At 43.9% G+C, this 27,654-nt stretch overlaps 1 protein-coding gene across 9 annotated transcripts; it reads left to right on the plus strand.

Annotated features, from left to right (window-relative positions):
* Positions 1–1,094: 1,094 nt before the first annotated feature.
* secisbp2l (SECIS binding protein 2-like) lies at positions 1,095–26,738 on the plus strand. Of its 9 annotated transcripts, XM_076993999.1 has the most exons (19): positions 1,609–1,893; positions 4,019–4,116; positions 4,775–4,956; positions 5,627–5,951; positions 6,179–6,311; positions 9,616–9,848; positions 9,963–9,987; positions 10,270–10,376; positions 15,406–15,534; positions 19,709–19,798; positions 19,902–20,069; positions 20,740–20,881; positions 21,945–22,108; positions 22,278–22,404; positions 22,646–22,808; positions 23,128–23,348; positions 23,471–23,625; positions 23,986–24,205; positions 24,402–26,738. In XM_076993999.1, exons 3-19 carry the CDS (start codon positions 4,847–4,849, stop codon positions 25,043–25,045), a joined length of 3,156 nt encoding a protein of 1,051 aa, XP_076850114.1. In that variant the 5' UTR covers positions 1,609–1,893; positions 4,019–4,116; positions 4,775–4,846; the 3' UTR covers positions 25,046–26,738. The 9 variants fall into 9 exon arrangements, with proteins under 9 accessions (XP_076850117.1, XP_076850114.1, XP_076850094.1 ...); XM_076994002.1 differs by lacking the exons at positions 1,609–1,893; positions 4,019–4,116 and adding an exon at positions 1,095–1,113; XM_076993979.1 differs by lacking the exon at positions 4,019–4,116.
* Positions 26,739–27,654: the final 916 nt, after the last annotated feature.

Genomic DNA, 27,654 nt, shown 5'->3' on the forward strand with positions numbered 1-27,654 from the left:
CTAGTTAATCTGGGAGAACCTGTGTCTGGATATTTCAAGGTGGTGTGTGCCATATTCTGGGGAGTAATTGGGATAAATAAACATTTTATGCTACATTATCGTGTGCCTCCTGTAAGGCTGTTATGACGTCTTATTTTGACTACTGATTTATACTAATGTTATTCTTCTGATGTCACAGCACTCTCACCTGATGTCCCTCTGGAACGTATTATTAGACTGAACCATCTGATGCTCAGGGGAGAGCAGGGTTCATGACGTCATGTAAAAGGCCTCTTAGCACTTTAAAACCCTTCCTCAAGGTACTGCCCATCACCAAAGTTTACATTCATGCTTTTAGTGTTTTGGTTGTTTGGTTGATTGCACTGGGATATCTTAGAAGGGTTTTTACATGAAAACAATCAAAATGTTTTGATTTTACTTTATTACTTTGTTTGCAGATTTGTTTACTTTGTGAAATGTGGTGGATGGGTTAGCAGTTTTTGTAACATGAACATGTGTTTAAGGAACAGGAACATCATTTGAATAAATTCAGAGTAAACTATGTTTCAATACAGTTACATTATGTTACTGCAAATTATTAGTTTTGTGAATTATGAAAGATCAGACATTAACTTAGTTTTGAGAAATATATAAATTTTTAAAAACTGAAACTCATTTGTCAATGCTGTACCTGTTCCAACCTCAGGTAGGCCTAAAATGTTCTCTCAGTTGCATCAGTATTCATTATTTCCTTTATACAACGTTGCTTGTATAATAAAGAGGCTTGAGGGTAATAGAACAAATAAAGCACATTTAGATATTTAAATTAAGAGTTGGCAGTGTTCAACCGTTTGAAAAAACATATAGACTTACTGAGACATGCACAACATTTTACAGGTCACCAAAACAATGCATCTTCTTGTATTATATGTCCATTACGACGAGGAAGTGATTGCAGTGGAATGGTCGATCTGATCTCTGCTGTGCAGACAGTCACGAGCGCTATGCACATGCCGTAATGACATACTCTGAAAAGACGGACCCCTTCCTCCTCACCATTTCACCAGTTTCACACTAGATCTGTGGAAATGTGTTCATGTCACACGAAACCTTTGCATTTCACAAATTAATCAGGTAGGATGTCCGTAGCCGGATGTTTATGTCATTTATCAAATCAAATCAAATCAAAGTTTATTTGTATAGCGCTTTTAACAACTCAAGTTGTCACAAAGCAGCTTTACAGGATTTAAAAGGTTAACAATACTATGGGTCCAGAACCCTAATGAGCAAGCCAAAGGCGACAGTGGCGAGGAAAAACTCCCTAAGATGGAAAAGGAAGAAACCTCGGGAGAACAATAATTTATCAGGGTGATTGCTTATTTTGAAACTTGACTTTTGCTTATGGTTGGAAAAACTACATAGCTATGTATATCCTATGAAGATTCTATGAAGAACCATAAAGAAATGGCTTTGTGACATTTCTGACAAAATACTTCAATATCGTAACGAAGTGACATTTTCCGTACGTTATCAGTGATTTATGACCCCGTGTCGCATAGACACAAATACTATTTTTTTCACAGTCTTGTTTATGGTGTAGAAACACGCGGAAGGCACCGCTTAGTATCAGTCTCAGGGAAAGTATGAGCGCAGCTGTGCGGTGGCCTGGGCCGGCTTCCGTCCCAGATGACTCCCACTTGACGGTGTGGTTCGTCCACTCGGTTCAGTAAGATCAGAGCAGCAGCGGCGTCGCTACGGCTGCACCGTTACCGACACCAGCGGGGCGTGTTTAGTCCGGATGGCTCCTGCCGTACAATGAAACCAACGTGTTTTGGGACATCCTGACACGTCCGGCGTGCTCAATGCAGGTCAAGAAAGGTGTCAGTGGCCGCTATGGACACTAATGACAACAAGGTAACCCGTTTTATCGCTCCCCTGGTTAGCTAGCCGTTAGCCCGTAGCTCCCGAGCTAGCCGGCTAGTTGGTTAGTCAGTCGCGAGCCAGCTGCAGGCGGAAGCCCGGCTCTGCGCTAGCTAATCCGCCGTCTAGCAACTTCCCTAACAAGCTGGCTCGCTACCTACTTATCTGCTTTTCTGAAGAAAGATCGACGGCCGTCTAACGTACATTTGTACGAGTGTTTTATTTAAATGATCATAATGGCCACTGCCGTGTGTTGTCCGCTAGTGAGTTAGCTGTGTTCACGGCTGTTTCCCGTGTTTAGCTAACCTACCTACCCACGAAGCGACCTAGCTAGCTCACCTAGCTATCAACAAATTACTCCCAACAGCGGAGCTTCAGGTATTTGCTGAAATCTTATCGTTTGCTACCTATTTTGTGTGAAGGACCGGTGATGGTATATTATGCACTATGACTAATTATAACAACAGTAAGTAATGATGATTAGCGTGAAGCTTTATATATTTTAGGGAGTGACGGGTGCTATGGTAACAGTTTGTACAAGGATTTCAGCAAGATTGGTTTCGTATTATTTTAACTTGCATCTAACATTTCTCACTTTTCAGACAGTTTACATGGCGATAGTTATAGCACGTTCAAACCTCGTACACTCTTTCTCTTTGTGAATATCTAAAATGTGTGGTTAATTAAGGTTGGGTTGGTAAATATTGGTAAGGGTTCTCGATATATTCCTAGTACAGCGTATACAGCGCGGAGTCACAAGGTCGCACCTGTGACATTTCAGTGTACTGTGTTGCTAATGTTTTAGTTTTGCAGTGAAGTTACCGCTCTGGTTTTTCTGCATTGATGACAACATTCCACTACCAAGCTGATATTTCTGTCTCACTCTCTTTCGTGTAATCATAAACTTTCCCCAGTCATTTTCCTCACCATGCTGATATCTATTGTTTAAAATGTACACGGTCTAATTATAACCTGCCTGAGTTTTGTTATATGATGCATAGTTTTTAAAATGACTTTCTATTGATGGACTTGCTTGTTTTTGCTTTATCTCATGGATCACTCCCTCCTTCCACTGTTCAAGCACAACAACAGATCCTTTATTTTCCACAGTAAAACTGACAAAGTCCAGGAGAGAGAGGGCTGAAAGGACAAAAGACTGCAATAGCCATTACACCCCCCACCCCACCCCCCCCCACACACACACACACACACACACACACACACACACTCACACTTGCTCCGTTGAGGATAGTGTTAGGAGTTGAAAGCCCTATATGTGATGTATGTCGTACACTGCATTTTCCAGCTACAATCTCACTTTCCTAGTTTAAATAGTCTATCTTTTACTAGCATCCACATTTTAAACTGAACTCTTAAGCTTAAATCAGTCACTAGAAACCACTGCTCAGTCATCCCATTATGACCTCTCTGTTTCCCAGTGGCTTAGTTCAGTTTATGGTTAATAATGTTGTTATGGTTAAGCACAAGTGCATAATGATTTTTTGCTACTCTTATACTGCATAAATTGGGAGTGGGAGTGTGTGTGTGTGTGTGTGTGTGTGTGTGTGTGTGCGCGCGCATGCGTGCGTGCGTGCATGTGTGTAAGTGACAGTGTGGTCAGTGATGGGGTGATGGAAAGAGTCAGGGGAGCTCAACCCACTGGCCACACTTGAACAATTGCTGTTTGTCCCTGTCCACACTTGGACACTGTCCATTCAGAGCTACAGTGAAGGAACTTGTACTTGAACTTTGACATTGGAGCACTTTCAAATCTGAACTCATCATTTATTTATTTTTATTTATTTTATATATATTTTTTTTAACATTGTACAAATATGTGCTTGCCCATACACTCTCACACATATATATGCAGGGAGTGCACATGGGGCAGTGTGGCATGTCTAGCGGGTGTGGTGACACAGAAAGACTTTCTGAGACTCCCGCCCACACATGTCCTTTGGGTCAGATTCAGCTTGTGCCAGATGAAGACCTCTCCTCCCTTCTCATCTCCCTTTCCCTCTTGAATTTTCTTTTTCCGTCTCATCCTGATCTTGTGTTTGTCCTGTTCTCTCTCTCTTCCTTGAGCCTGTGTGTGTCCTGTCCTCCTGTTCTTGTCCAGTTGGCAAATAATGAATGGAAATAAGAACCTAAAGAGCAATGTGGCCCTTGATGACTGTAGCAGTGGTACAGTAGAAATGGAGGTACAGCCTGCCACAGGTGAGCAGAGAGCAGAAATATTTTATTATTTAAAGGAGCACAACATAAAATTTATTTTTCACTACACATGGTGGTGTTTCTTTCAGTTACGCATCGAGGTAATGCAGGTAAAACAATGTGATGCACTTGTTTGGGACAAGTGTGTGAAGAGCTCCGCTCTCTGCAGCCGCTCCTTTCAGCCTATAGGTGGAGCTCTTGTAAGTGGTTTCGGCAGGGTCGCGCAACACCTGTCTTCTGATCTTGCCAGTTTCACTTCCGCTGTGTGAATCACTGCTGTTGGCTCCTTGAGCTGTAGTTTGAGTTTACCTGACGGGGAAAGAGGGGCACGCCACAGAATGTACTATGTCAGTTATTTTACCTGCTCCTTCAGCACACACAAATGCAGGCTCCATCATCCATGAACATGGAGGGACATTGGGAAAAGGTTTGCTATTCATTAAAAGGAATTCAGTACTTTTATTTTACCTGAAATATAACTCTTTAGGTGGCAAATCAGCCAATAGATATCTACTGTTTAGGTGTGAGTAGTGTTTTAAGCGTCGCAAAGCCATTGATGAGGTGCTTGGGTGCTGTTGCTGATGGTAAAAAATGTTCTTTTGGAGCTTACTGTGTGTGTGTGTGTGTGTGTGTGTGTGTGTGTGTGTGTGTGTGTGTGTAGGATGTGAAGTTGTCAGCTGAGGTTGAGCCATTTATTCCCAAGAAAAAAGGTGTTGACTCCGCCGTGTTGACCATGAGCGTGTCTGGAGAGGGAGGAGGCGGAGCCTCAGGAACGGAGCCAACCCCCATCCCATCTTATCTCATTACCTGTTACCCCTTTGTACAAGAGAACCAGCCCAACAGGTAGGTTACACGTCTGCTGATCACACTGTCACAGAGGTGCTACAAGCACAGAAGAAACGGACATAACAATATCGTTACACTGTGTACCTGTATTCAGATGTAATGACAATAAAAGCCTCTTGACTTGACACACAGTGACACAGTAACCAGTGTTTTAGATATTCTTGTGCTCATCTGCTGGGGAAAAAAAAAACATTTTCGTCACTGTGAACTTTCTCAAGAGAATTTTTCTTCAGTTGCTGCGAATATATTGAAATATACTGTTAATTCATAATGTGTGTGTGAGCACATGTGAATGTGTTTGTATATGTGTGATGGCATGTGTCGGCGGATCCTGAGTGTGAGTGACTGAGTGTGAGCATTAGTGAGTGTGTGTGAGTGTAAGAGGGAGAGATCAACTCTAATCTCACAACATCCTGCCTCTTTCCTTCCTGTTAATTTTGAATACTAGGAAGTGACTACATGGGGTGTAAAGAGTATGTGTGTTTGTAGCTGCTGTGTTTGTATTTTCTGGCTCAGACACTTTCACACCACTGAGTACTGTCTGACACCATGTTGAATTCTTAACATTCACTATATTGGTCTTGTGATCTTGTGTTATTTATGTGTAGGATCATAACCTTGCATCTTGTAGATTAATCTTCTTTACATGTCTCCCTCCCTCCTTCAGCAGACAGTTGCCTGTGTATAACGGGGACCTGCGCTGGCAGCAGCCTACTACAGGTGCAGGAGGGCCATTCCTGGCCTACCCCATCCTGTCCTCCCCTCAGCCCCCCGTCTCCAATGACTATACCTACTACCAGATCATGCCTGCCCCCTGCCCACCCATGATGGGCTTTTACCAGCCCTTCCCTGGGCCTTACCCGGGCTCTCTGCAGACGGGCATGGTCAACCCTGTTTCGGATGGCTGCGACAGGCCCCCCCCACAAGGCCAGACGTTTGGGATGGCAGCTCAGAGGGGGCGGGGGATGGCACGAGCTCCCGTGCTGCCTAAGGTATGATCCCACCCCCGCACACTCCTGTCCTCCTAGACTCCTTCTGTCCTGTTGGAGCAGTTGCATGCCCTAAGTATCACGTGCGTAGACTGTCCAGTGTCTCTGTTCGGTGTCTCAGCTCTGTGTCTTCATGCCGTAACTCTGGATGGTGGTGTGCATCATTTTTTTTAGCCCACTGTTTGTTCATTTTTTTTTTTTTTAATTTATTTTATTTCTCTCTCTGACAGCAGCAGATTGCACCACCAATGAGAGCCAAGCGGCCGGTGATGCGTAGCGTGGCAGTGCAGAAGGAAGTGGGTGCCGCAGGGCCTGATGGGAAATCCCGCACGGTCCTGCTTGTGGATGCCGCACAGCAAACCGGTATACTCCTAAACCTTTGACCCCATAATGCACTTCACCTAACCCTGCTATCACAATCATTACTGCTATATTGACCTGGGTAACACAGTAACCAGGACACATTTATAGTTGCATGCCTCTGAGATTTCCTGATGGTAAAGTCTCAAGAATAACAGATCAGTTCAAAATTACTTACCGAATGACTGTTCTAATATTCTGTTGAATCATATAGCGTGTGCTAATGAGATTATTTAGTTCTACATGTATTCTCACGGCATAGCATCCATCAGCTGCAAAATGCACTTCAGTAATATAATCATACTGAGTAACTATGAACTCTTACCGATAACAGGATTATACACACGTGAGTTGTGAGTTTCTGTCAAATGAATGATGCGATAAAGCCTTATACCTGATTGATACAGGTTAGAGAACTCTACAGAATATAAAAAAAATTCAGTGTACTATGTTCAGCCAAGATAACCAAGAGTGGTCGTAGATAAACTACCTCACAAATGGAGCAGAGTTTATTAGATGCTTTCAGTGTTTGTGATGGGTGTGCTTTAGAAGCCTGCCGCTCATAACTGAGCGCTGAGTCATAGAGGTCCTCAGTACATGAAGTGGGATTTTAGATTAAGGCAGAGTAAATGTAGTTAATCGAACACAGACAGCACAGGAGATTGCAGATGGTATCAGTATAGTATTGAGCTTATTTCCTTGTTTATTGCGAGGATGGATTTATGGTTGATTTTTGTCAGGCATGCAGTTAGTTGAGGGGATTTCACGTAGTCACACTGGAATGCTGAGCGCACAGACTGGAGGGAGTCGTCATGGACAAAATGATGTCAGACTCTCCAGGATGTGAGCGCTACCCATTAAAGGCTAAGCAACAGCCAGCAGCAAAGCCACCATAAAACTGTCATGTTGAACTGAATCCTGGCTATTGGTAAATGTCATGGTAGTGATTAGTAGATGGTTGATAACAAAAGCAAGCCAGCTAGCGATATCATTAGGGATGCACCGAAACGAAAATTCTTAGCCGAAACCGAAAACCGAAAATGAGGAAACCAAGGCCGAAAGCCGAAAACCGAAACACCGAAATACATACACCGTTTTTATCTGAGAGGATAAATATATGTATTTTATACGAGTTAAATTTAATTATAACTGACTGGCCTGAAAGATAAATATAAATTCTCTCATAAAAACGTGACGTGAGTTGCAACAACATTAAACAGCTCAGGTAAACACGCTTCTGAGAAATGTCGTCTGCTCGGCAAAACATAACCGGGTTCAATGTGCTCTATTAGCCTACGAAATCCCGCATCCTCTACGACAAAGAGGCTGATCGTCTAAGGCAGGTATCACCAAATGGCGGACCGCGGTCCGGATCCGGACCCGAACGCCGTCCTGTCCGGACCCAATCACATTCCTGATTAACTGGATACGGACCCAAATGCCAAAAAAATTTTAACGGGAGACTATATTTTAAACCGGAGAATTTATTTTCAGACGAGTGTTACGTTCACCATCCATTTGAGTGTTACGTTCACCACCTATTTGAGTGTTACGTTCGCGTTCAGTGGTACAGAAGCAGTCGTGCTCATAGCTGAAGTCTAAATGTACCATACATGAACACTGCTCAAAAAAATAAAGGGAACACTTAAATAACACAATATAACTCCAAGTCAACCACACTTCTGTGAAACCAACCTGTTCAGTTAGGAAGCACTGAATTCACTAATTGTGAATCAATTTCACCTGCTGTTGTGCAAATGGAATAGGTAGAACAGGTAGAAATGAAAGGCAATTAGCAAGACCCCCCCTGTAAAGGAGTGGTTCTGCAGGTGGGGACCACAGACCACTTCTCAGTACCTATGATTTCCGGCTGATGTTTTGGTCACTTTTGAATGTTGGTGGTCCAACCATCTTCCTCTGGTTGACGCTGGTCACCATGAAAACAATTTAAAGAGAGAAAAACAAAGAAAAGATGTGAGGGATAAATAAAGTCCATCTTGGTGTGTATTTATATACATGAGTTTTTTTTTATGTAATTACTATTCTGTCCTAAACATCTTGATGGTTGGTAATGTTAGTCATACCAGAGGAGAATTCAGGGCGGTGAGAGGGTCCAGGGTAGTGGGTTTATCCTTCATCCATACTGGTTAGCCAGGGCAGTGGGTTGATCCTTCATCATAGCTCTTTAGGCAGGAGGTGGCTGGCCCAGAATGGATCTCGGGAAAGGCTCGTCTGTCCTCGTCTCGATGTTCCTCGGGTAGGCGGGCAGCCATGTGGAGAAAATAAAACATGGAAAATTAGCTCTGTATGAATCATTGTCTAGTTGCAATTCAAATAATATTTTCCAGCGTTAAGTAAAACAGCCTTAGTGTAAAACAACAACAAGATACACTACATAGTATTAAGACAGAAATCTATCGTGGTGGCATCATGCTAGTGTTCCTAGCAGTTAGCTAATAGCAAATGAGTGAAGAAGATACAGCTTTAGAGAATAGCTGGCCCAGTCAGTACGTCTTCAAAAAAACCACTAAACCACATAAAAAGGATTGATTGAAACAAAAGCCAGTCACAATAGCGTGCGTTTCATGTACTGCCCATAAAACGCACTGAGATGGCACGTCATCTTCTCAAGATGAGCCCTGCCAGCTGTTTATTTGGAATGCCATTAGTAATGGTCTGAACCAGTCAACTCTGTGCAGCTCAAGGCAGAGCTGCTGTCAGAACTGTTTTGGGATGTGCTTCTGCACATGACCTGTTGGTGTGTGGCCTTTAATCAAAAGCGGGTACCAGAAATTGTTAACAGATCATGGAATGTGAGAATGGCTGTATAAGCGAACAGAATCATTTGGTTGTAAGTTCTGAAGGTGACAGCTGCCCAGGATTGTGTTTTAAATAAAGCGTGTTTGTTTATTTATTCAGATTTTAGAACATACAATTCTGTTTGTGATTATAGAATGTTTATAATTTACTGTTAATCTAAGTAGATTTGGACTGACGCCAAGTGTTTGTCACTGTTCTGCGGGAGTTCTGGTACTGTGGAACGAGAAGGAGCAGGTACAGAAAAGTATGTGTGAGCAATTCGTGAGCACGTAGGGTTAGACCTCACCCTTTAAAAGTCACAAAGGCTGCAACATCAATGCAAGTAAAGCTGCTTCTGCATTCTATGCCACAATTTAGGACAACACAGGTTAGTGTGTCCACCAGCAGGCTGGCTGCTGCTGCCAGCAGGACCCGCAGTCTCTTGCTGTGAGACAGTAAAACCCTGCCCCTTTTCTCAGATGCTTGACTGTGCGTGTGCCTGTGTCAGATTTCCCAGGCGAGGCGTGCAGTGCAGGGGGTGGGAGCAGGTGTGTGTCAGACCGACTGAGCCCCCTCCACTGGCGCGGCAAAGTTAGGCGCAGACGCCCGTCTCAGCCCCCCGAGTCTTCCAGCGAGCACGGGGCTAGCGAAGCAGACATCGACAGTGACAGTGGATACTGCAGCCCCAAACACAACCAGGGCGTCAACACCACCCGCACCGCCGACCACACCAGCACAATGGTACACGCACATACCTACCCCTTCATCATCAGTACATTACTGATACTTTATCAATGTTAGTGTTACATGCCAATTGCGTAGCAAGTGCAATCTTCTGTGTTGTTGCCTCTGCAGGGTGTGGAGGCTGGAGTAATGACTGGTAAGTGCCCCTCTGCATACAACTCCTCTTAATGTCCACCTGCTGCATGGACAACATCGGAATGTTATGGAACTGGATTTGTAGTCATGAATAAGGTTTCATGATACTGTAATAAATGGTTAATAGTGCACTTAAATCAATACTGTGTGTGTGTGTGTGTGTGTGTGTGTGTGTGTGTGTGTGTGTGTGTGTGTGTGTGTGTGTGTGTGTGTGTGTGTGTGTGTGTGTGTGTGTGTGTGTGTGTGTGTGTGTGTGTGTGTGCGCGTGCGTGCGTGCTAACAGCAGTTAGCTGGGTAAATGTAACATCTCAGGCTACACAGAAGCCCTGGGCAGACAGAATCTCCCCCTTCCATAGGAGCAAAATGCCTGACCAGCGAAACTACTCACAGGTAACTCATACAGGTCTCACAGTGTAACTCTCATAGTAACTCAGCTAGGTCTCACAGTGAGAAACTGCATAGTAACTCTCAGTTAAGTCTCAGTGGGAAAACTACTCACTACTCGTTAGTGCATCTGCAACCAAAAACAGTCTATGCTAATTTCTGACACTGCCAGAAGAGATTTTTTGAAGATCTTACACCATGATCGCTGCTTTGATGGACATCTAAAAGACCCAGTCAGGAGTGAGCAGAATTTACGACCTGCTCACCTGAGAGTTCCATGTCTGAATGGAAAAGAAATATATCTTTTGTGGAATTGGAGCAGAGAAAATGTCCTTTGAGTGGCTTCTCGAAACTCACCTTTACCCAGGGCTCTCAAGTTTTGAATTCATTTCAGAGTGTGAGAGTCGGTGGCGAACGTAAGTTGTCGGGCGGGGGGGGTGGGGGGGGGGGGGGGGGGGGGGGGGTCGTTGTATTTCGCGATCGATCGCCAGTGGAGGGCAACATGTATGTATGTATATATATATATATATATATATATATATATATATATATATATATATATATATATATGGATCAGAGGTAAATAAACTAGATTTTTTTTTTTCGCCGTGTGAAATCGGAAGTGTGGCGTGAGAGCATGTGAAGACGGTAAAATGCGTGTGCCACACGCTCAATGCGTGAGACTTGAGAACACTGCCTTTACCAATGCAGCCTTGTTTTTCCAACACTGCTCTAGGGGAACCTGATTGCGTAACATCAATCAAGTGTCTTTTTGTCACATTTTAGTTACAAATAGATGAAAAATGCAGCATCATATTTTAGCATCATGAGTTTATAAGCAGAAAATTGCAGCACAAGTGAGATCACACACAGTCATGGAATTTGGTCACGATTTCAGCTGCAGCATGTCCTACACCATAACAGCTAACACTTAACACCGCTGGAATCGCACAGTAATCTTCAGCAGGGCCTCAATGTGAAAACATACTGACAGGTTCAGTTCAGTGAGGGCGTGGAGAGTGAAGCCCACGGGGAAGTTAGCCAGGTTTTACAGTGAGCAAGTTCTCACAGGTAATCCAGACTGGTTTCACAGTACTAAACTCCAAGCAGGGTGTGATATCAGTGGAAAAAGTAGGTTAGGTTTGGTATTAGAGCACATTCCTGACATGTTTATTGAAAATGTTTTTTTGCAGAACATTTACGATGGCCTTAACAAACCCATGCAAAAGTAGAACAGCAAATAAAAGGCATGTAGTCATTGCTTTGATCATCAGCCCCTACTTCTTGGAACAGTTTGCTGAGATGAGGTTGTCCTATTGTTGGCATCTTCACACGTCAGACAATTTGATAAATGTGCCTTTAGAATTTAAAAAGAATAGTTTTTCAAATGTGTGCGTAGTAAAACATTTTAAAATGAACACCTTTTACCTTATGGGAAATGTCTTTTGTTTTCAGTTTAATTTTAAGTCTTGTGGTGGGTCACACCTCCACAAGCAGCATGAAGTGACAGCTCACCACGCTCTGGCGCCATCTTGCTTCCTGCCATCAGAATTCAGTTTATTATTGGGTTTATTATATATTTTTAGTTCATTTGCTGTGGGGGTTTAAAGTACTGCAGGGACTGTCTCCCATTCATTTCCCAAATCAGCATCTTCAAGAGCACAGCACTCTTCTGATCAGCTTCTCTAAAGCCTGGTTTATACTTGATGCGTCGCGAGGGTCCATGCGGCGAAAATGACATAATCGCTGTGGCTCCGCCCGTGCGCGAGGGCCTCGTGCGCTGTCGATTTGCGAGGTCGTGCACCTCTCGAATTTTGTAACTTTGCGCGCGCCGCACCTCAGCGCAATGAACAAAGTCGTGTTTGCAGTGTTCATACACCTTTATAAGGTGGAATTCAAGCACTTGTAAGTAAGTCACTTTCAAGGTCCAGTTCAATATTTCCTAGCACGATAAAATAAGTTAACTTAAATAAATTAAATATTTATACATATACTCAAAATGATTTGAAATAATTCGCTTTTAATCACATTATTTAATGGTGGTTTATTTTCAAAACACCCAATCTTAACTTCTTGTTAATTACAAGAGGCTCGTATTTGTTAAGGTAATACAAGAGAACTGTTCAGTCAGACAGATATTTGTTGTGAAACTAAGTAGTTACAATTTCAAGCATGTTCAAGTACTTTAGCCTAAATTCCAGCACTTTCAAACCTGAAACACAATGCAACATTAAAATTCGTCAGGTAAATTTTCATTCCCCTGTTTTTGAGGGGTGATTCTTTATACTACCACATATCGTTTCGGAGAACACTGCACGTGGAAAGTATAAACGCTTCCACCGTTCGCGTGAGGTGGGCGGAGTCACGTGCTACGGTTACTCGCGAAAGTATAAACAAGGCTTAAGGCTCTCCACCCAGAGGAAAAGTTAGTGTCTGAGTGTCGGTCGCAAGGCTTCGGCTGCTCTCCCCACTGAGGTCACGCACATGCCCTTAGTGTTCTTGAAGTCAAATGTTTGTAATCAGTCAATTGTTACAATAAAGGGTTCACTTTAATGTCAAGGGCTTTTACAGTAAGACAACTGTTTCAGAAGAGCATTTGTTGCTTCGACAGTCTAGGGCTAGCCCTTTTTCAACTGCAGCAGAGCTACATAAGAACTGGAAAAAAGCTGTATCTACAAGAATTGCTTGTCGAATTCTTTCATGCAATTCTTTCATTGATGAATTTGTGCTCAGAAACCAGCATTTAAGAGAAAACAACATAACTATCGTGTTGCATTTGCCAAAGCCCACAGCTTACAGAAAGGATGGAATGGACAATGGAAAAGTGGCAGAAGGTTGAATTTTCTGATTAATCATCTATTGACCTGCATCTTAATTGCTACAAAAATTGCAGAAGACCAGTTGGAATTCACATTGACCCAAGATTCACCCAGAAAAGAGTCAAGTTTGGTGGAGGAATTTGGAAAAATCCTGGTTTGGGGTTACGTATAGGAGTATGTGTGTGTCCGAGAGCTCTGCGGAGTGGATGGCAACATCAGTATCCTGAAGTATCAAGACATTCTTGCTGCCCATTATGTTCCAAACTATGAAAGAATGCTGCTCCTTTTCATACTTCAGCCTCCACATACAAGTTCCTGAAAGCAAAGAAGATCAAAGTGGTCCAGGATTGGCCAGCCCAGTCACCAGACATGAACATTATTGAGCAAGTCTGAGGGAAGATGAAGCAGATGGCTTGGAAGATGAAACCAAAAAATCTTGATGAACTCTAGTAGTCCTGCAAGACTGCTTTCGTTGCCATTCCAGATGACCATCAAGAAACTTTTTGAGTCATTGCTAAGACGTATGGATGCAGTCCTCCAAGCTCGTGGAAGTCATACCGAGCCTTTTCCAAGTCACCATGACTTTGTTTTAATGCTTTTTTTTTTCTTTCTATAGTTCTTTTTCCAAATAAAAAAATACTTGCATCCAATCACAACAATACAATCCACCCTTTCCATTTTTTTAACAATATATCCCATACCCCCCCAAAATAAATAAATAAATAATAATAATAATCTTGTATAGCAACTTTCATACATGCATGCAACTCAAAGTGCTTTACAGTATAAATAAAAAGAAACATAAAAAGGAGATAAGACAAAAAGAAAATGTTAAAGAAATTAAAGATAAAATATTAAAATAACATAAAATGTAAAAAGTAAAGTAAACAATATAATAAAAAAGTAAATAAGATGATATTAATCGGGCCCAAAAACCCACATGAAAAGATCCCAAATCAATTTAAACACGTCAAAAATAAATCTATTTTAAGAAAAAGTAACAAAGAACAACCCCCACACCCAAGCCCCCCCCCCCTCGGTTCACCACAACCAACAACCATCTTAATGCTTTTTAAAATGTGTATTAAAAATAAAATACCGTATTTTCCGGACTATAAGCCGCAACTTTTCCCTCCACACTTTGAACTATGCGGCTTATAACGAGGTGCGGCTTTTCTGTAGATTTTTCTTCACCTGTCAGGTGGTGGAGCAGAAAGTTAATCAGGTGGTAGGTCAAAGTTGTAAATCAAAGAAGAAAGTGCTCATTTTCATTTGGCACATGCAAGCAGCAGGCATGACGGAAAACTTTATTTCAAACCAACATGTGTTGTGCCAAATTCCGACACCCCGGCAGAATCTGACTCACCTCGTTAGCACACGCATAAAGATGCTACAGATAATATTTGGGAGTTGCAGTGATTATAACGTCTAGTTCACTCTAGTTCTAGTTAGCACTGTAAATATTTAGACATAATACTGCGGTAATACTGTGAAGTCATGTGGTCAGAGGTGAACTTCGGTATAGCCAGTGTGTTTTTATTTAAAATTATTAACACCCTTAAGCCAGTGTTGCTTTGGACATAGATAATGCTGTGCTGTTTGCTGTGATGGATAATTAAAGTCTAGCTCTTATTTATGCATAGAAATGTGAATCGACAATATACAAGGGGAGTCGGAATTCGGCACAACACCGGCTGAAATCCGTCACACGTGAAATGCCTCCGGCACTGTTTGGAAACTGATCAGTTCAGTTAAATGTATTCAGTTCAGTAGATATATGCAGCTTTTAGCCCGCTGTGGCTTATACAACATTTAAAAAAAAACTTGTGCAGCTTATATTGTGGTGCGCTCTATTGTAGAGAAAATATGGTACATGTATAATTTCAACATTATTTTTGTAAACAACAAGTCTTCTGTCTGACCTTTCTTTTCTAATTATATGATAAAACTCAATGACTTATGCAAAACTTTTTTTTTTGGTATAATCAATATAATCTAGAGGGCTTTGCCTTTCATATAAGCCATTTCTAATTTAAATTGATCAACTATAAGTTATTTGTTGTTCCTACAACTTGTATAAGTGACAGGATTTCTGTCGGACTATATAGAAATACATATTTCATGCTATTTTTCTGTTTATGCAGGTAAATGCATGCACATAACTTTTGGTTGTGGAATAAGACTCTTCCTCCCTGCATTTTTGCATGTGTGAGCAGGAGTTCCAGATGGGCTCTGGTGGCCAGGCAGGAGGAGGCCAACGGGGGTGTGTGGGCAGCCAGAGAGTCCTCCAGCAGGGCGGTGATCATCCAGCCCCACACCTTGCACCTGAACCCGTTTATTTCCAGGTAGGGATTCCCCTCAAACACACACGCGCAAACACATACACTATTACCGGGTTTCCATCCAAACCTTTCGAAAAAATAATGCGCAATTTCCAAGTTTCGGCAGAAAAAAATGCGAATTAAGCCTTGTTTCCATTCATTATAGTTATGTGAATAAACTTTAGATCACGTGAGAGGACGCCAAAACAATAGTGGTTTTACGTCCATCTGGCAGTTACGCATTTTTGCACGTTGAGGTTTTGAAACATTTTTTTCTTTTTCTTTTCTATACATGGATAAGTTAAATTCAATTTTTGCTCCAGAACTGTTTTTGCATGCATTTGCCATCTTTACATCGCGATCATGTACAGAACCACATGACTTGAGGCATGATACGTCATCGTTTATGCGAAAAACCCTTTTCCATCCAGTTTTTTCGAATTTTGGCGATGCGATAGTCTAACTTTTCCACCTCCTCCTAGTGTAAAAATCTTTTTGCGATATTTGGGGCTTTTTTCGAATTTTGGTCTTTTTCCATCCAGCTTTTTTCATGCGCATTTTCAAAATGCGCAAAAACTCGGTGGATGGAAAACCCCCTTATGCCTCTCTGTATTTTCCTACCTACATAGCCCACACACAAATCGGCTTGCACCTTTTATGAGTGTGATTCAGCCCACTAAAATTGTAATGAGCATGGATACACACAGACACCTCATGCGCCATTAGGACTATTTTGGGAGGACTGTTAAACTTTCAGTCATTTTTTAGGGTAGTGTGGGAACCCTATTGTAATTGTTAGGATTTTTTCCGCATCGTGCAGCCAACACCGTAATGCCTAGAAACACCAAACTTGGCAAAAAGGTTCAGTGTGCTTTAAGGGTCAGACTAGGGCTGAACGATTTTGGAAAATAATCTAATTGCAATTTTTTATCTATAAATTGCGATTGCGATTTAAAATCGCGATATTTTCCCACTGTTTTCAGGAAACTCTGTTTCGGCATTTTTATACAGCTCAGATTCAGGGTTGGCAACTTTTCAAGATCGCTTGGAGTGAGACTTGAACCTGGAGTGGGTGGCGAACGTAATTTGTTATGGGGGGGGGGGGGGGGGGGGTAAAATGGACTAAATTTAAGTATTATTATTATTATATCGTGATCGATCGATCGCCTGTGGTTGGCGCCAGAGCGAACTAGTAACTTTTTAGTCTAACACGCTCAATGCGTGAGAGTTGGCAACCCTGCAGGTATAGCAACTTGGCTAAAATATGTGCGTGAGGGCATTTGGTAGCACATATCCAGTGTGTTTAACAAAGCCATGAAGCCAGGCTTGTTCACTATATTAACGGACATCATGTCTTCCACTATGAACTCCGTTACTGCCCGAGTTATTTCAGCGTGCCGCTTCGAATTATATCCATAAGGAGTTACACTTTCAAATGGTTCGGTCAGTGAACCCTGTCTGCTGGACCGCGGTCAAGCTATGCGCGCTTTTGCGATTCATCCGTGCTTTAAATCTTATTGCGCCTATATGCGTGATTTTACGGTATTTCGCTGCTCACCGCATACTAAGGCTGTATAAGCGCAGAGAAACACTTTTGCGTATTTGTAAATGCAGCACTGGTCGTTGGCATTTTAGCCTTACAAATATCATACAAGGCTTTGTGGTGTTTTTTTTAAATGCTGAAGAAGGTTTGTAGTGTTTCCTTGCGTCGTAGCGACAGTAGCAAGGCACGTTTTACACAGTACCTGACGTTGAGCAGCATCTTTTTAAAAGCCAAAGTAATTTCACACAATTGATGTCCTGCCCCTCTTTGGTATTAGACTTTCAGTTGTGTCAGCTTCTGTCGAGCCTGAAGCCATTGTGCAACAAGTTAAAGTGCGCTGTGTTAACTTCACTTCTCCACCTCCCTGCCTCCTGCTCGGGTTTGCTCCGTTCGTCCTCGGCTCGGCTCGCTCCCAAGTCACGTGACCAGTTAAAATTAGATTAGAGAATCGCGTTTTAAAATATCGCGAGATTATCGCAAATGCAATTAATCGTTCAGCCCTAGGTCAGACCCACATTGGCCTTTGGATGGTGCTAGAAGACACCATTTTACCTTTTGGTCTATATCTCCCACACCCTAAGTCATAGACACAAAATTCCAGTTTCTATGCATTCCTTGGCTAAATGCAATAGGACTCCTAATATACAACCATTAAGCTCTGCCCACTTATCATCGCTCCGACACGGAATGAAAACCGGGCATTCATTATAAGACATTTACATTGACAATATCAACACCCAGAACTTTCATTCTAGTTACCTTATACTTATATATTTGTAACTTGTGTATTAGTCTGTATAATTTGTTTTTGTGTAATTTGTGTGTTAACGGGCCGCCCAATGGAGGATGGGTTCCCTTTTGAGTCTTGGTCCTCCCAAGGTTTCGTCCTATTCCCCACCATCTAGGGAGTTTTTTAGGGATTAGGGATTTGGACCCATAGTATTGTTAACCTTGTAAATCCTGTAAAGCACTTTGTGATAACATATGTTGTGAAAAGCGCTATACAAATATATTTGATTTGATTTGATTTAGATGTATGGCAAAACCTGCTTTTGCAAACTAGTCCTTGGTTTTTCTTCCCATCTCCACAGTAGTGCCAAACAAAAAAAAAGTGCTCTATTTTGTCAATTGTGATTTTTACACCGCAATCAAAATTTGTCCTCCGCTTTTAATTTCTGGTCAGGCAGTGTACGTTTTGTTATGAGCTGTTATTTAGCTAATGGCAAACTTGGCATAGCTCACAAGAACCTCAGTCTACAAAAGTCTTTCAAATTAAGAGTTGATCACTTACATGGTTCATGAGTTATAACAATATAGGTGATATATTGCATAGCCACAATGATATAATGAAAAAAAACGGACAAGGGTGGAAATTTTATAATCCAACATTTTTTTTGATAGTTATTTACCTACAGAGCCTCTAGATTATGCCTATACCAATTATTCCATCATTGGATTAAATTCCTAGGACTAGTTTGAAAAGAAAGAATGTTTTTATTCAATTGATGCTTTTGACAAAACTATGCATTTTTTAGGATGTGTAATGTTAAGTGTACTGCAAGGAATCAAAAGAATCAAGATGCATGTTCCTAAGTGAAAATTTGGAGGAGTTGTGCACGATTTTCACAAATAATGCTGCCTAGTGGCCAAATGATTTGAAACTGTACAGTGACAGTCATGGCATATGCATAGTATTCAGGTTTCATGCATATTGGCAAATGGTAAGCCTGTCAAATGGGCAAAAATAATTAATTGGCTGATGGCAGCCATGTTTTTTGAGTGATGACGTGACCACTATGTGTCCTGATGCAACTTGGCTGCACGATGTTCGTTATAAAGTTGTGGCTTGATGTGACAAATGGTTGATGAGAAATGTTATAGAGCCCCCTATTGGACAACCTTGGCCAGCTTTGACCTTTGACATGTGGTCTATGAGCCTATCAAGTTTCATGAAGATTGATGACAGCTGCTGAAGTAAATTAGGCCCCACCTGAGAACTATTGACTGACATGTGACAGCCAGACTATATGCAAATGTTGCAGTTTTTTGATAATTATTGATGAGATTCTTGTGAATAGGGGCAGTCATGGTGGTAGGGAACTGGTCTTGTGACCGGAGGGTCGTGGGTTCGATTCCCAGACCTGAGGTCATGACTGAGGTGCCCTTGAGCAAGGCACCTAACCCCAACTGCTCCCCGGGCACCGGGCTAGGGCTGGCCACCGCTCTGGGCACGTGTGATCCATAGCCCCCTAGTAATCACTAGTGTGTGTGTGTGTGTGTGTGTTCTAACTGCACAGATGGGTTAACCTTTTAGTTCATTACTGTAAGATCAGTATGGTAGTACTTGGGCACCATCTATTGGCCAAATATTGAAACTGACTGAATAGTATTGCTTACATGAAACACCACACACACACAAAGCTAATATGATGATCTGAATAATTTTGCCTATACAACTTATTTTGATCTTTTGAGCCTTTAGTGCCTCAATTAAATCATTTTTGCACATTCATTCATTTATCCATTTCATTTAGATCTAAAGGACATTTTGGGCTTCTTGTTGTCTATTGAGGCCAAAATGCCTGTTCGTGTGTGAACCCGCAATTGCCACTTGCGGCTATATTGGAATGATTGTTTTTGACTTGCCACCTGTAGGATGAGGAAGAGTTTCCTGACCTGACCACTGGGGTTGCTGCTCAGCGGAACAAATCAGACCAAGCGCAGCCCAAAATGCCCAAACCACTGGTGAGTGTTGTGGGTCTGCAGAGAGATGTGTGTGTGTGTGTACCAGAACAAAGACCAACCATCACTGACTGGGGTGTGGCTGTCTGTGTGTGTGTGCATGCAGCTGGATAACCTTCTGGAGAATTCTCCCATCAACATCGTGCAGACTCCGATCCCCATCACAACGTCAGTGCCCAAGAGAGCGAAGAGCCAGCGTAAGAAAGCCCTTGCAGCAGCTCTGGCAACAGCACAGGAGTACTCTGAGATCAGCATGGAGCAGAAGAAACTACAGGTACACACACACACACACACACACACACACACACACACACACACACACACACACACACACACACACACACACACACACACACACACATATTACAGGTACATGCGCGCACACACACACACACCCTGACCACAGCACAGGGGACCTCTGAGATCAGCATGGAGCAGAAGAAACTACAGGAACACACACACACACACACGACATGGCACAGGAGCCCTCTGAGATCAGCATAGAGCAGCAGAAACTACAGGTACACACACACACACACACACACACACACTGATCATAGCACAGGAGTACTCAGAGATCAGCATGGAGCAGCAGAAACTACGGGTACAAACACACGCATGCACACACATATCCACACTCACTGACCACAGCACAGCAGTATTCTGTGATCAGCATGGAGTAGAAGGAACTACAGGAACACACACCCTGCCTATAGGAGTATCTAGATAATATCCCCCTCTATGAGAATTTGAATGTTTATATCAGATCTCAGAACTCAAAGACTTTATTGTCATACATTGTACAAGTACAAGGGATGAAATTTCATTTCCCTGGGGCCCACTGTTAAAACGTATACTACAAGTATTAAGCTAATCTAGGCAACCTCTATCCACAGCTGATTTGTGCATGTGTGTGTATATGTACATTTTGTGTGTCTGTTTAGGAAGCCCTGATAAAGGCGGCAGGCAGGAAGAGCAGAACTCCGGTGCAGCTGGATCTGGGGGACATGCTGGCGGCCCTGGAGAAACAGCAGCAGGCCATGAAGGCTCGACAGCTCAACAATACCAAACCCCTCTCATATACAGGTACACACACACACACACACACTCCTAACAATACCAAACCCCTCTCATATACAGGTACACACACACACACACACACTCCTAACAATACCAAACCCCTCTCATATACAGGTACGTACACACACACACACACACACACTCCTAACAATACCAAACCCCTCTCATATAGGGGTACACACACACACACACTCCTAACAATACCAAACCCCTCTCATATAGGGGTACACACACACACACACTCCTAACAATACCAAACCCCTCTCGTATACGGGTACACACACACACACACACACACACACACACAGACACACACACTCCTAACAATACCAAACCCTTCTCATATACAGGTACACACACACACTCCTAACAATACCAAACCCCTCTCATATACAGGTACGTACACACACACACACTCCTAACAATACCAAACCCCTCTCATATAGGGGTACACACACACACACTCCTAACAATACCAAACCCCTCTCGTATACGGGTACACACACACACACACACACACACACACACACTCCTAACAATACCAAACCCCTCTCATATAGGGGTACACACACACACACACTCCTAACAATACCAAACCCCTCTCGTATACGGGTACACACACACACACACACACACACACACTCCTAACAATACCAAACCCCTCTCATATACGGGTACACAAACACACACAGACACACACACACACACTCCTAACAACACCAAACCCCTCTCATATACGGGTTCACACACACTCACTCCTAACAATACCAAACCCCTCTCATACACACACACACACACACTCCCTCCTAACAATACCAACCCCTCTCATACACAGGTACACACACACACTCCTAACAACACCAATCCCCTCTCATATACAGGTACACACACTCCTAACAACACCAAACTCCTCTCATACACAACTACTCTCTCTCTCTTTCTCTCTCCTTCTCTCTCTCAATAATACCAAACCCCTCTCATACGCAGACACACTAAACACTCTCTCTCAATAATACCAAACCTCTATATTACACACAGTCTTACTGTCTGCATGTTTATTTTGGGACAGTGGGTACGACTGCAGTGTTCCACAGTAAGGATGTGATCAGTAAAGGTGTGATGAAGGCTTCATATATGCCCCCACACAATATGCTGGATTCTACAGCCCCCCGCATCAAGAGGGGCAAAGAGAGAGAGCTCCCCAAAGTGAAAAGACCCACTGCCCTCAAAAAGGTACAGATCAGACCGCACCCACTGTATCAGAGCACACTAACCACACCCACTCTTCAGAGTACACTAACCACACCTCCTGCAGCAGAGAAAACCAAAGTTACACAAACCTGCTTAAGTTGATGCATGTAGTGTTATGTTCCCTTGTGCATTTGTGTGTATGTTTGTGTAGGTAATCTTAAAAGAGCGTGAGGTTAAGAAGGCCAAGCTGTGTGTGGATCAACCATCAGGAGTGGAGGAGCAAGATGACGACTTACACTTTACAGACACACTCACACAGGAAACGGTCTCACAAGAGGGTGTGTAAATGAACACACATGGCCATGGCCAGTTAAACAGGAGAAGGCACGCTCTCACACGCATTTAGCCAAAGAATAACTTATGGGGGAAAACAAAACAAGAAGAAGAGTCCTCATGTAGGGACATTACATACTTGTGACTTCAAGACTAGTGATAATGCCTTCTTATCTAACCCCATCTGATTCTCTCCCTCTGTCTTTGTGTGTCTCTCTGTCTGTCTGTGGGCTGTGTGATTGGTAGAGAATGGTCTGAGCATGCCCAGTGATGCTTCACTGTCTCCAGCCAGTCAGAACTCTCCGTATAGCATCACGCCCGTGTCACAGGGCTCACCTGCCAGTTCAGGCATTGGCAGTCCCATGGCCACCTCCGCCATCACCAAGATACACAGCAGGAGGTTCCGAGAGTGAGTGGGCACTCTCTCATAGGCTCGCTCACTCACACACACACACAAACTCCTGAAACCCCCACACACACACACACACACACACACAAACGTGCGAATGCACTTACAAACACACACACAGACGGCAACAAGCACAAACACGCTACCAAAATACGTAGCAGGAGAATAAATAGGCCCATAGACACACACAAGCATGTTCTCACACACTCTGTGTGTAGCTCTACAGCCGAAAACTGTAGATTCGTTAGAGTATGCACACACACGCATGGAAAGATTGTGTGTATTTTCTAAGTGTAGTGTTGTATTTGTCTCCATGCAGGTACTGTAACCAGGTGCTGAACAAGGAGATCGACGAGAGTGTGACTCTGCTCCTGCAGGAGCTGGTGCGTTTCCAAGAGCGTGTGTACCAGAAGGAGCCCACCAAAGCCAAAGCCAAGCGCCGCCTCGTCATGGGCCTGCGTGAGGTCACCAAGCACATGAAGCTCAACAAGATCACATGTGTGATCATCTCCCCCAACTGTGAGAAGATTCAGGCCAAGGGTGAGGGATACTGCAGCACGTGCACGCACACACACACACACACACACAGATGCACACTTATCAAGTAACTTATCAAGTATAACTTATCAAGACATATCATGCATGTGTGTGATCGGTTGCAGGTGGTCTGGATGAGGCTCTTTATAATGTCATCGCCATGGCAAGGGAGCAAGAGATACCGTTTGTTTTTGCTCTGGGTCGTAAAGCACTAGGGCGCTGTGTCAACAAACTTGTTCCAGTCAGTGTCGTTGGCATCTTCAACTACTCAGGAGCAGAGGTACGCACTCCCTCTCACATGCACAAACGCAGTCTCTCACACACACATATACACACTTGAGATGGTCACTTGCAAACTGTACTGTTAAATGATGCTTATAACCTTAGTTCATCTTCTTAGGTAAAAAGTGCTTTTTAGAATAAAACATGTTTTCTGTTGTGTTCATTCATGTGTATGTATGCACGTGTCTGTACGTGTTTGTGTTTGTGTGTTTGTGTTTGTGTGTTTGTGTGTGTGTGTGTGTGTGTGTGTGTGTGTGTGTGTGTGTGTGTGTGTGTGTGTGTGTGTGTGTGTGTGTGTGTGTGTGTGTGTGTGTGTGTGTGTGTGTGTGTGTGTGTGTGTGTGTGTGTGTCTTAACAGAGTCTGTTTAACCGGCTGGTGTCTTTGACGGAGGAGGCACGGCGGGCCTATAAGGACATGGTTTCAGCTCTGGAGCAGGAACAGGCAGAGGAGGCTCTGAAGAATGTTAAGAAGGTTTCTCATCACATGGGCCACTCCCGCAACCCCTCTGCTGCATCCGCCATCTCCTTCTGCAGTGTCATCTCTGAACCCATCTCAGAGGTCAACGAGAAGGAATATGGTAGGTCAAGCAGCGTTGTTTCTGACGTAGCTAAAAGGTCTTTATTATGAGCACAACTGTTTGCCACTTTACACAACACTGCTTGTTGTGTAAAAAGAGTGTGTGTGTGTGTGTGTGTGTGTGTGTGTGTGTGTGTGTGTGTGTGTGTGTGTGTGTGTGTGTGTGTGTGTGTGTGTGTGTGTGTGTGTGTGTGTAGAAACCAACTGGCGGACGATGGTAGAGAGCTCTGACGCTCCAGAGCCACTGGAAAGTGAATCCAGTAACCGAACCCCCAGCGGAGCTAAAGACCGTGAAATTAACCGACAAGCCCCACCCACAAACCCAACACCACCTCCTCAGCCTGCAGCCCCACCCACAAGTGGACCAGGACGTACAGGAGGCGCTATCCCAAGCTTGGAGCGGGAGGAGGGGCGTGTGGAGGACCGTCTGGAGTGGGCATCCCAGCAGAGCACTGAGACGGGGTCTCCTCACGGGAGCTGCAGGGACCTGCTGAATTCATCCATCACCAGCACCAGTAGCACCCTGGTCCCTGGCATGTTAGAGGAGGCCGAGGAGGAAGAGGATGACGAAGATGACTACACCCCTGAACCCATCCTGGTGGAGGTTCCACCCCTTAGCAGTATGGTGGAAACGTGGGTGAGCACCACCCTGGAGAACCTCCAGTTGTCCAACAAGAGCCACCACGGTTCGGATGATGATGAGGATGAAGAGCAGGAAGAGGATGACGAGGAGGATGTGGGGGCAGTGAGTGACGAAGAAGACGAGCTCGACTCATCTGATCTCACTGAGCCTGCAGTGGAGGAGAAGCAGACGCCTGAGTCTCAGACCCACACTGGCTAAGGGACCAACAGACAGACACACACACACACACACTCTCCCACTTGGCTTGTCTCACACGTTCTTCAAAGCAACAAAATCTCAGGAAATCGACAGACCAACCACACACACACAAGCACACACTTTTTTTCCTCCTTTCACCATGCCAGCCAGTACTGGCCACGAACACACATACACATACACTCACACACTTGCTTGCCTCCTTTTTCATACTTGAACAAAGCAGGTTTGATGTCCTGCTTCTCCTGCTCCATGGTTGGTGTGTGGGTGCATGCGTGTGTGTGTGTGTACGTGTGTGTGTGTGTGTGTACGTGTGTGTGTGTGTGTGTACGTGTGTGTGTGTACGTGTGTGTGTGTGTGTACGTGTGTGTGTGTGTGTACGTGTGTGTGTGTGTGTACGTGTGTGTGTACGTGTGTGTACGTGTGTGTGTACGTGTGTGTGTGTGTACGTGTGTGTGTGTGTACGTGTGTGTGTGTGTGTACGTGTGTGTGTGTGTGTACGTGTGTGTGTGTGTGTACGTGTGTGTGTGTGTACGTGTGTGTGTGTGTGTACGTGTGTGTGTGTGTGTACGTGTGTGTGTGTGTGTACGTGTGTGTGTGTGTGTACGTGTGTGTGTGTGTGTACGTGTGTGTGTGTGTGTACGTGTGTGTGTGTGTGTACGTGTGTGTGTGTGTGTACGTGTGTGTACGTGTGTACGTGTGTACGTGTGTACGTGTGTGTGTACGTGTGTGTGTACGTGTGTGTGTACGTGTGTGTGTACGTGTGTGTACGTGTGTGTGTACGTGTGTGTGTGTGTGTGTGTGTACGTGTGTGTGTGTGTGTGTGTGTACGTGTGCGTGCGGGTGCGTGCGTGTGGGTGCGTGCGCGTGTACGTGCGTGCGTGTGGGTGCGTGCGCGTGTGTGTGGGTGCGTGCGCGTGTACGTGCGTGCGTGTGGGTGCGTGGGTGTGTACGCGGGTGCGTGTGTGGGTGCGTGCGTACGCGGGTGCGTGTACGTGCGTGCGTGTGGGGGTGTGTGCGGGTGCGTGTGTACGTGCGTGCGTGCGTGTGGCCGGCCATGCTGCAGCGTTTCAGTCTCCTGCTTCTGCAACATCAGCAGGGACCATGATGATGACAAAGGCTAAAGGTCATATTCTTGGAGATCAGTAGACCTGTATTACAAACAAACTCTCACACACACACACACAGAGACACGACTCTTTACCCACCTAGAGGCTTACTGCATCCTCAGTTTTTACTCGTGTGGCTAATAGCTTTGCTTATTAATTTATTCCTTGCTGTTGAGCACATTTGCTGTGGGATGAGGGAAGAGCAGATACACACCGCTCTCCCCCCACCAACCAGCACAGCATATCATAAACAGTGACCTCATGGTCACTGGAGCTCTGCCTTCCTTTATTGTCATGGTCTCTGGGGCTCCACCTCCCTTTAACGTCATGGTCTCTGGGGCTCCGCCTCCCTTTATCATCTTGAAGCACATCCACCAGAGAGGCAAGTTGGATCAGCAAAGGAGAAACACAAGACAAGTGTTCTGGAATGTCGTGTTCACTAAATAATCAGAACTTGTGGCGTCTGACGGGACTAATGAGAGTTAATCTGAACAAATCTTTCTGTATATAACGTGTAGATGTTTCGAATAAGCAAAGTTATTAATCTGTTATATTTATCATGCTTGGATAAAAATATTTTTTGTTGCTCTTTGTGTACTTTATTTTCCCTTTTGTGTTTCTGGTCTTCCCTGAGGTGACCATTAGAGCTCAGTGTAGGTGCGATGATGTGTTTGTGCTTTGGTGAATGTCTACTCTAAGGCCCTGATTAGCTGTAATCTTTTTTTCTCTTGGTGCTTGGATTAGTTATCAGGCAGAGAGTCCAGCCTGGTTCTGGTCAGGGGTAGAGTCCCATCTAGTTCTGGTTTGTTTCCGGTCCAGCCAGGTTCTGGTTCCTTAGATGGGCCCAAGGAGAGCAGCTCTGCACTCCTTAGCCCAGTCCTCTTGTCCTCTAGTGCTGTAGGACAGATTACCTGACTCTGTTTTTGTTTCTGTAGTTCACAGTTGTCTTGTCTGTTTTGTCTAGACTTCCCTGTTTGTGAATGTTGTAATGGGTGTGGGTCAGGCCATCTGTTGTCAGTAATCAGTTGTTAAAACTAACCAAGACAAATGAAGGATTTAGGCTTTTATTAGGAAAGTTCCCATAGATACAGTGAAGAAAAAGCAAACCTCAGTCCTTTCATCAGGTGTCTGTGTATCAGTACTGGTCTAGGATCAGCTCCTGTCTGCCCCTTTAATAGAATTTATAAGGGTGTAAAAGATGGTTACTGATCCTAGGTCAGACTACTCACTCAGATTTGATCATGGGCTTTTTTGGTTTGTTTTTTTAAAAGTGAGAATTAGTGAAAGTGTGGTGAGTGGGGTAAAAAGGATTATTTGGAGGTGAAATATGTTCCTGAGCAGGTACAGCTGTTGCTACAGGTATCCTTAGTTATACACACCTACACTTACACAAGTATGGGTTGTGTGTGTGTGTGTGTGTGTGTGTGTGTGTGTGTGTGTGTGTGTGTGTGTGTGTATCCATCATAGTCCTTTAGTGCAGTGGGAACCTTTGTCAGCTCCCGG

Source organism: Brachyhypopomus gauderio, chromosome 2, assembly GCF_052324685.1.
Source record: "Brachyhypopomus gauderio isolate BG-103 chromosome 2, BGAUD_0.2, whole genome shotgun sequence".
Classification (NCBI taxonomy): Eukaryota; Metazoa; Chordata; class Actinopteri; order Gymnotiformes; family Hypopomidae; genus Brachyhypopomus; species Brachyhypopomus gauderio.

What these genes read in the sequence shown, in the direction of transcription:
- secisbp2l (XM_076993971.1), top strand. Translation starts at nt 4,496, where the DNA reads ATGCAGGCTCCATCATCCATGAACATGGAGGGACATTGGGAAAAG. An exon ending in CCGACCACACCAGCACAATG is followed by an intron (nt 9,849 to 9,962) that starts GTACACGCACAT and finishes TTGCCTCTGCAG; the next exon opens with GGTGTGGAGGCTGGAGTAAT. An exon ending in TGGAGCAGAAGAAACTACAG is followed by an intron (nt 20,070 to 20,739) that starts GTACACACACAC and finishes GTGTCTGTTTAG; the next exon opens with GAAGCCCTGATAAAGGCGGC.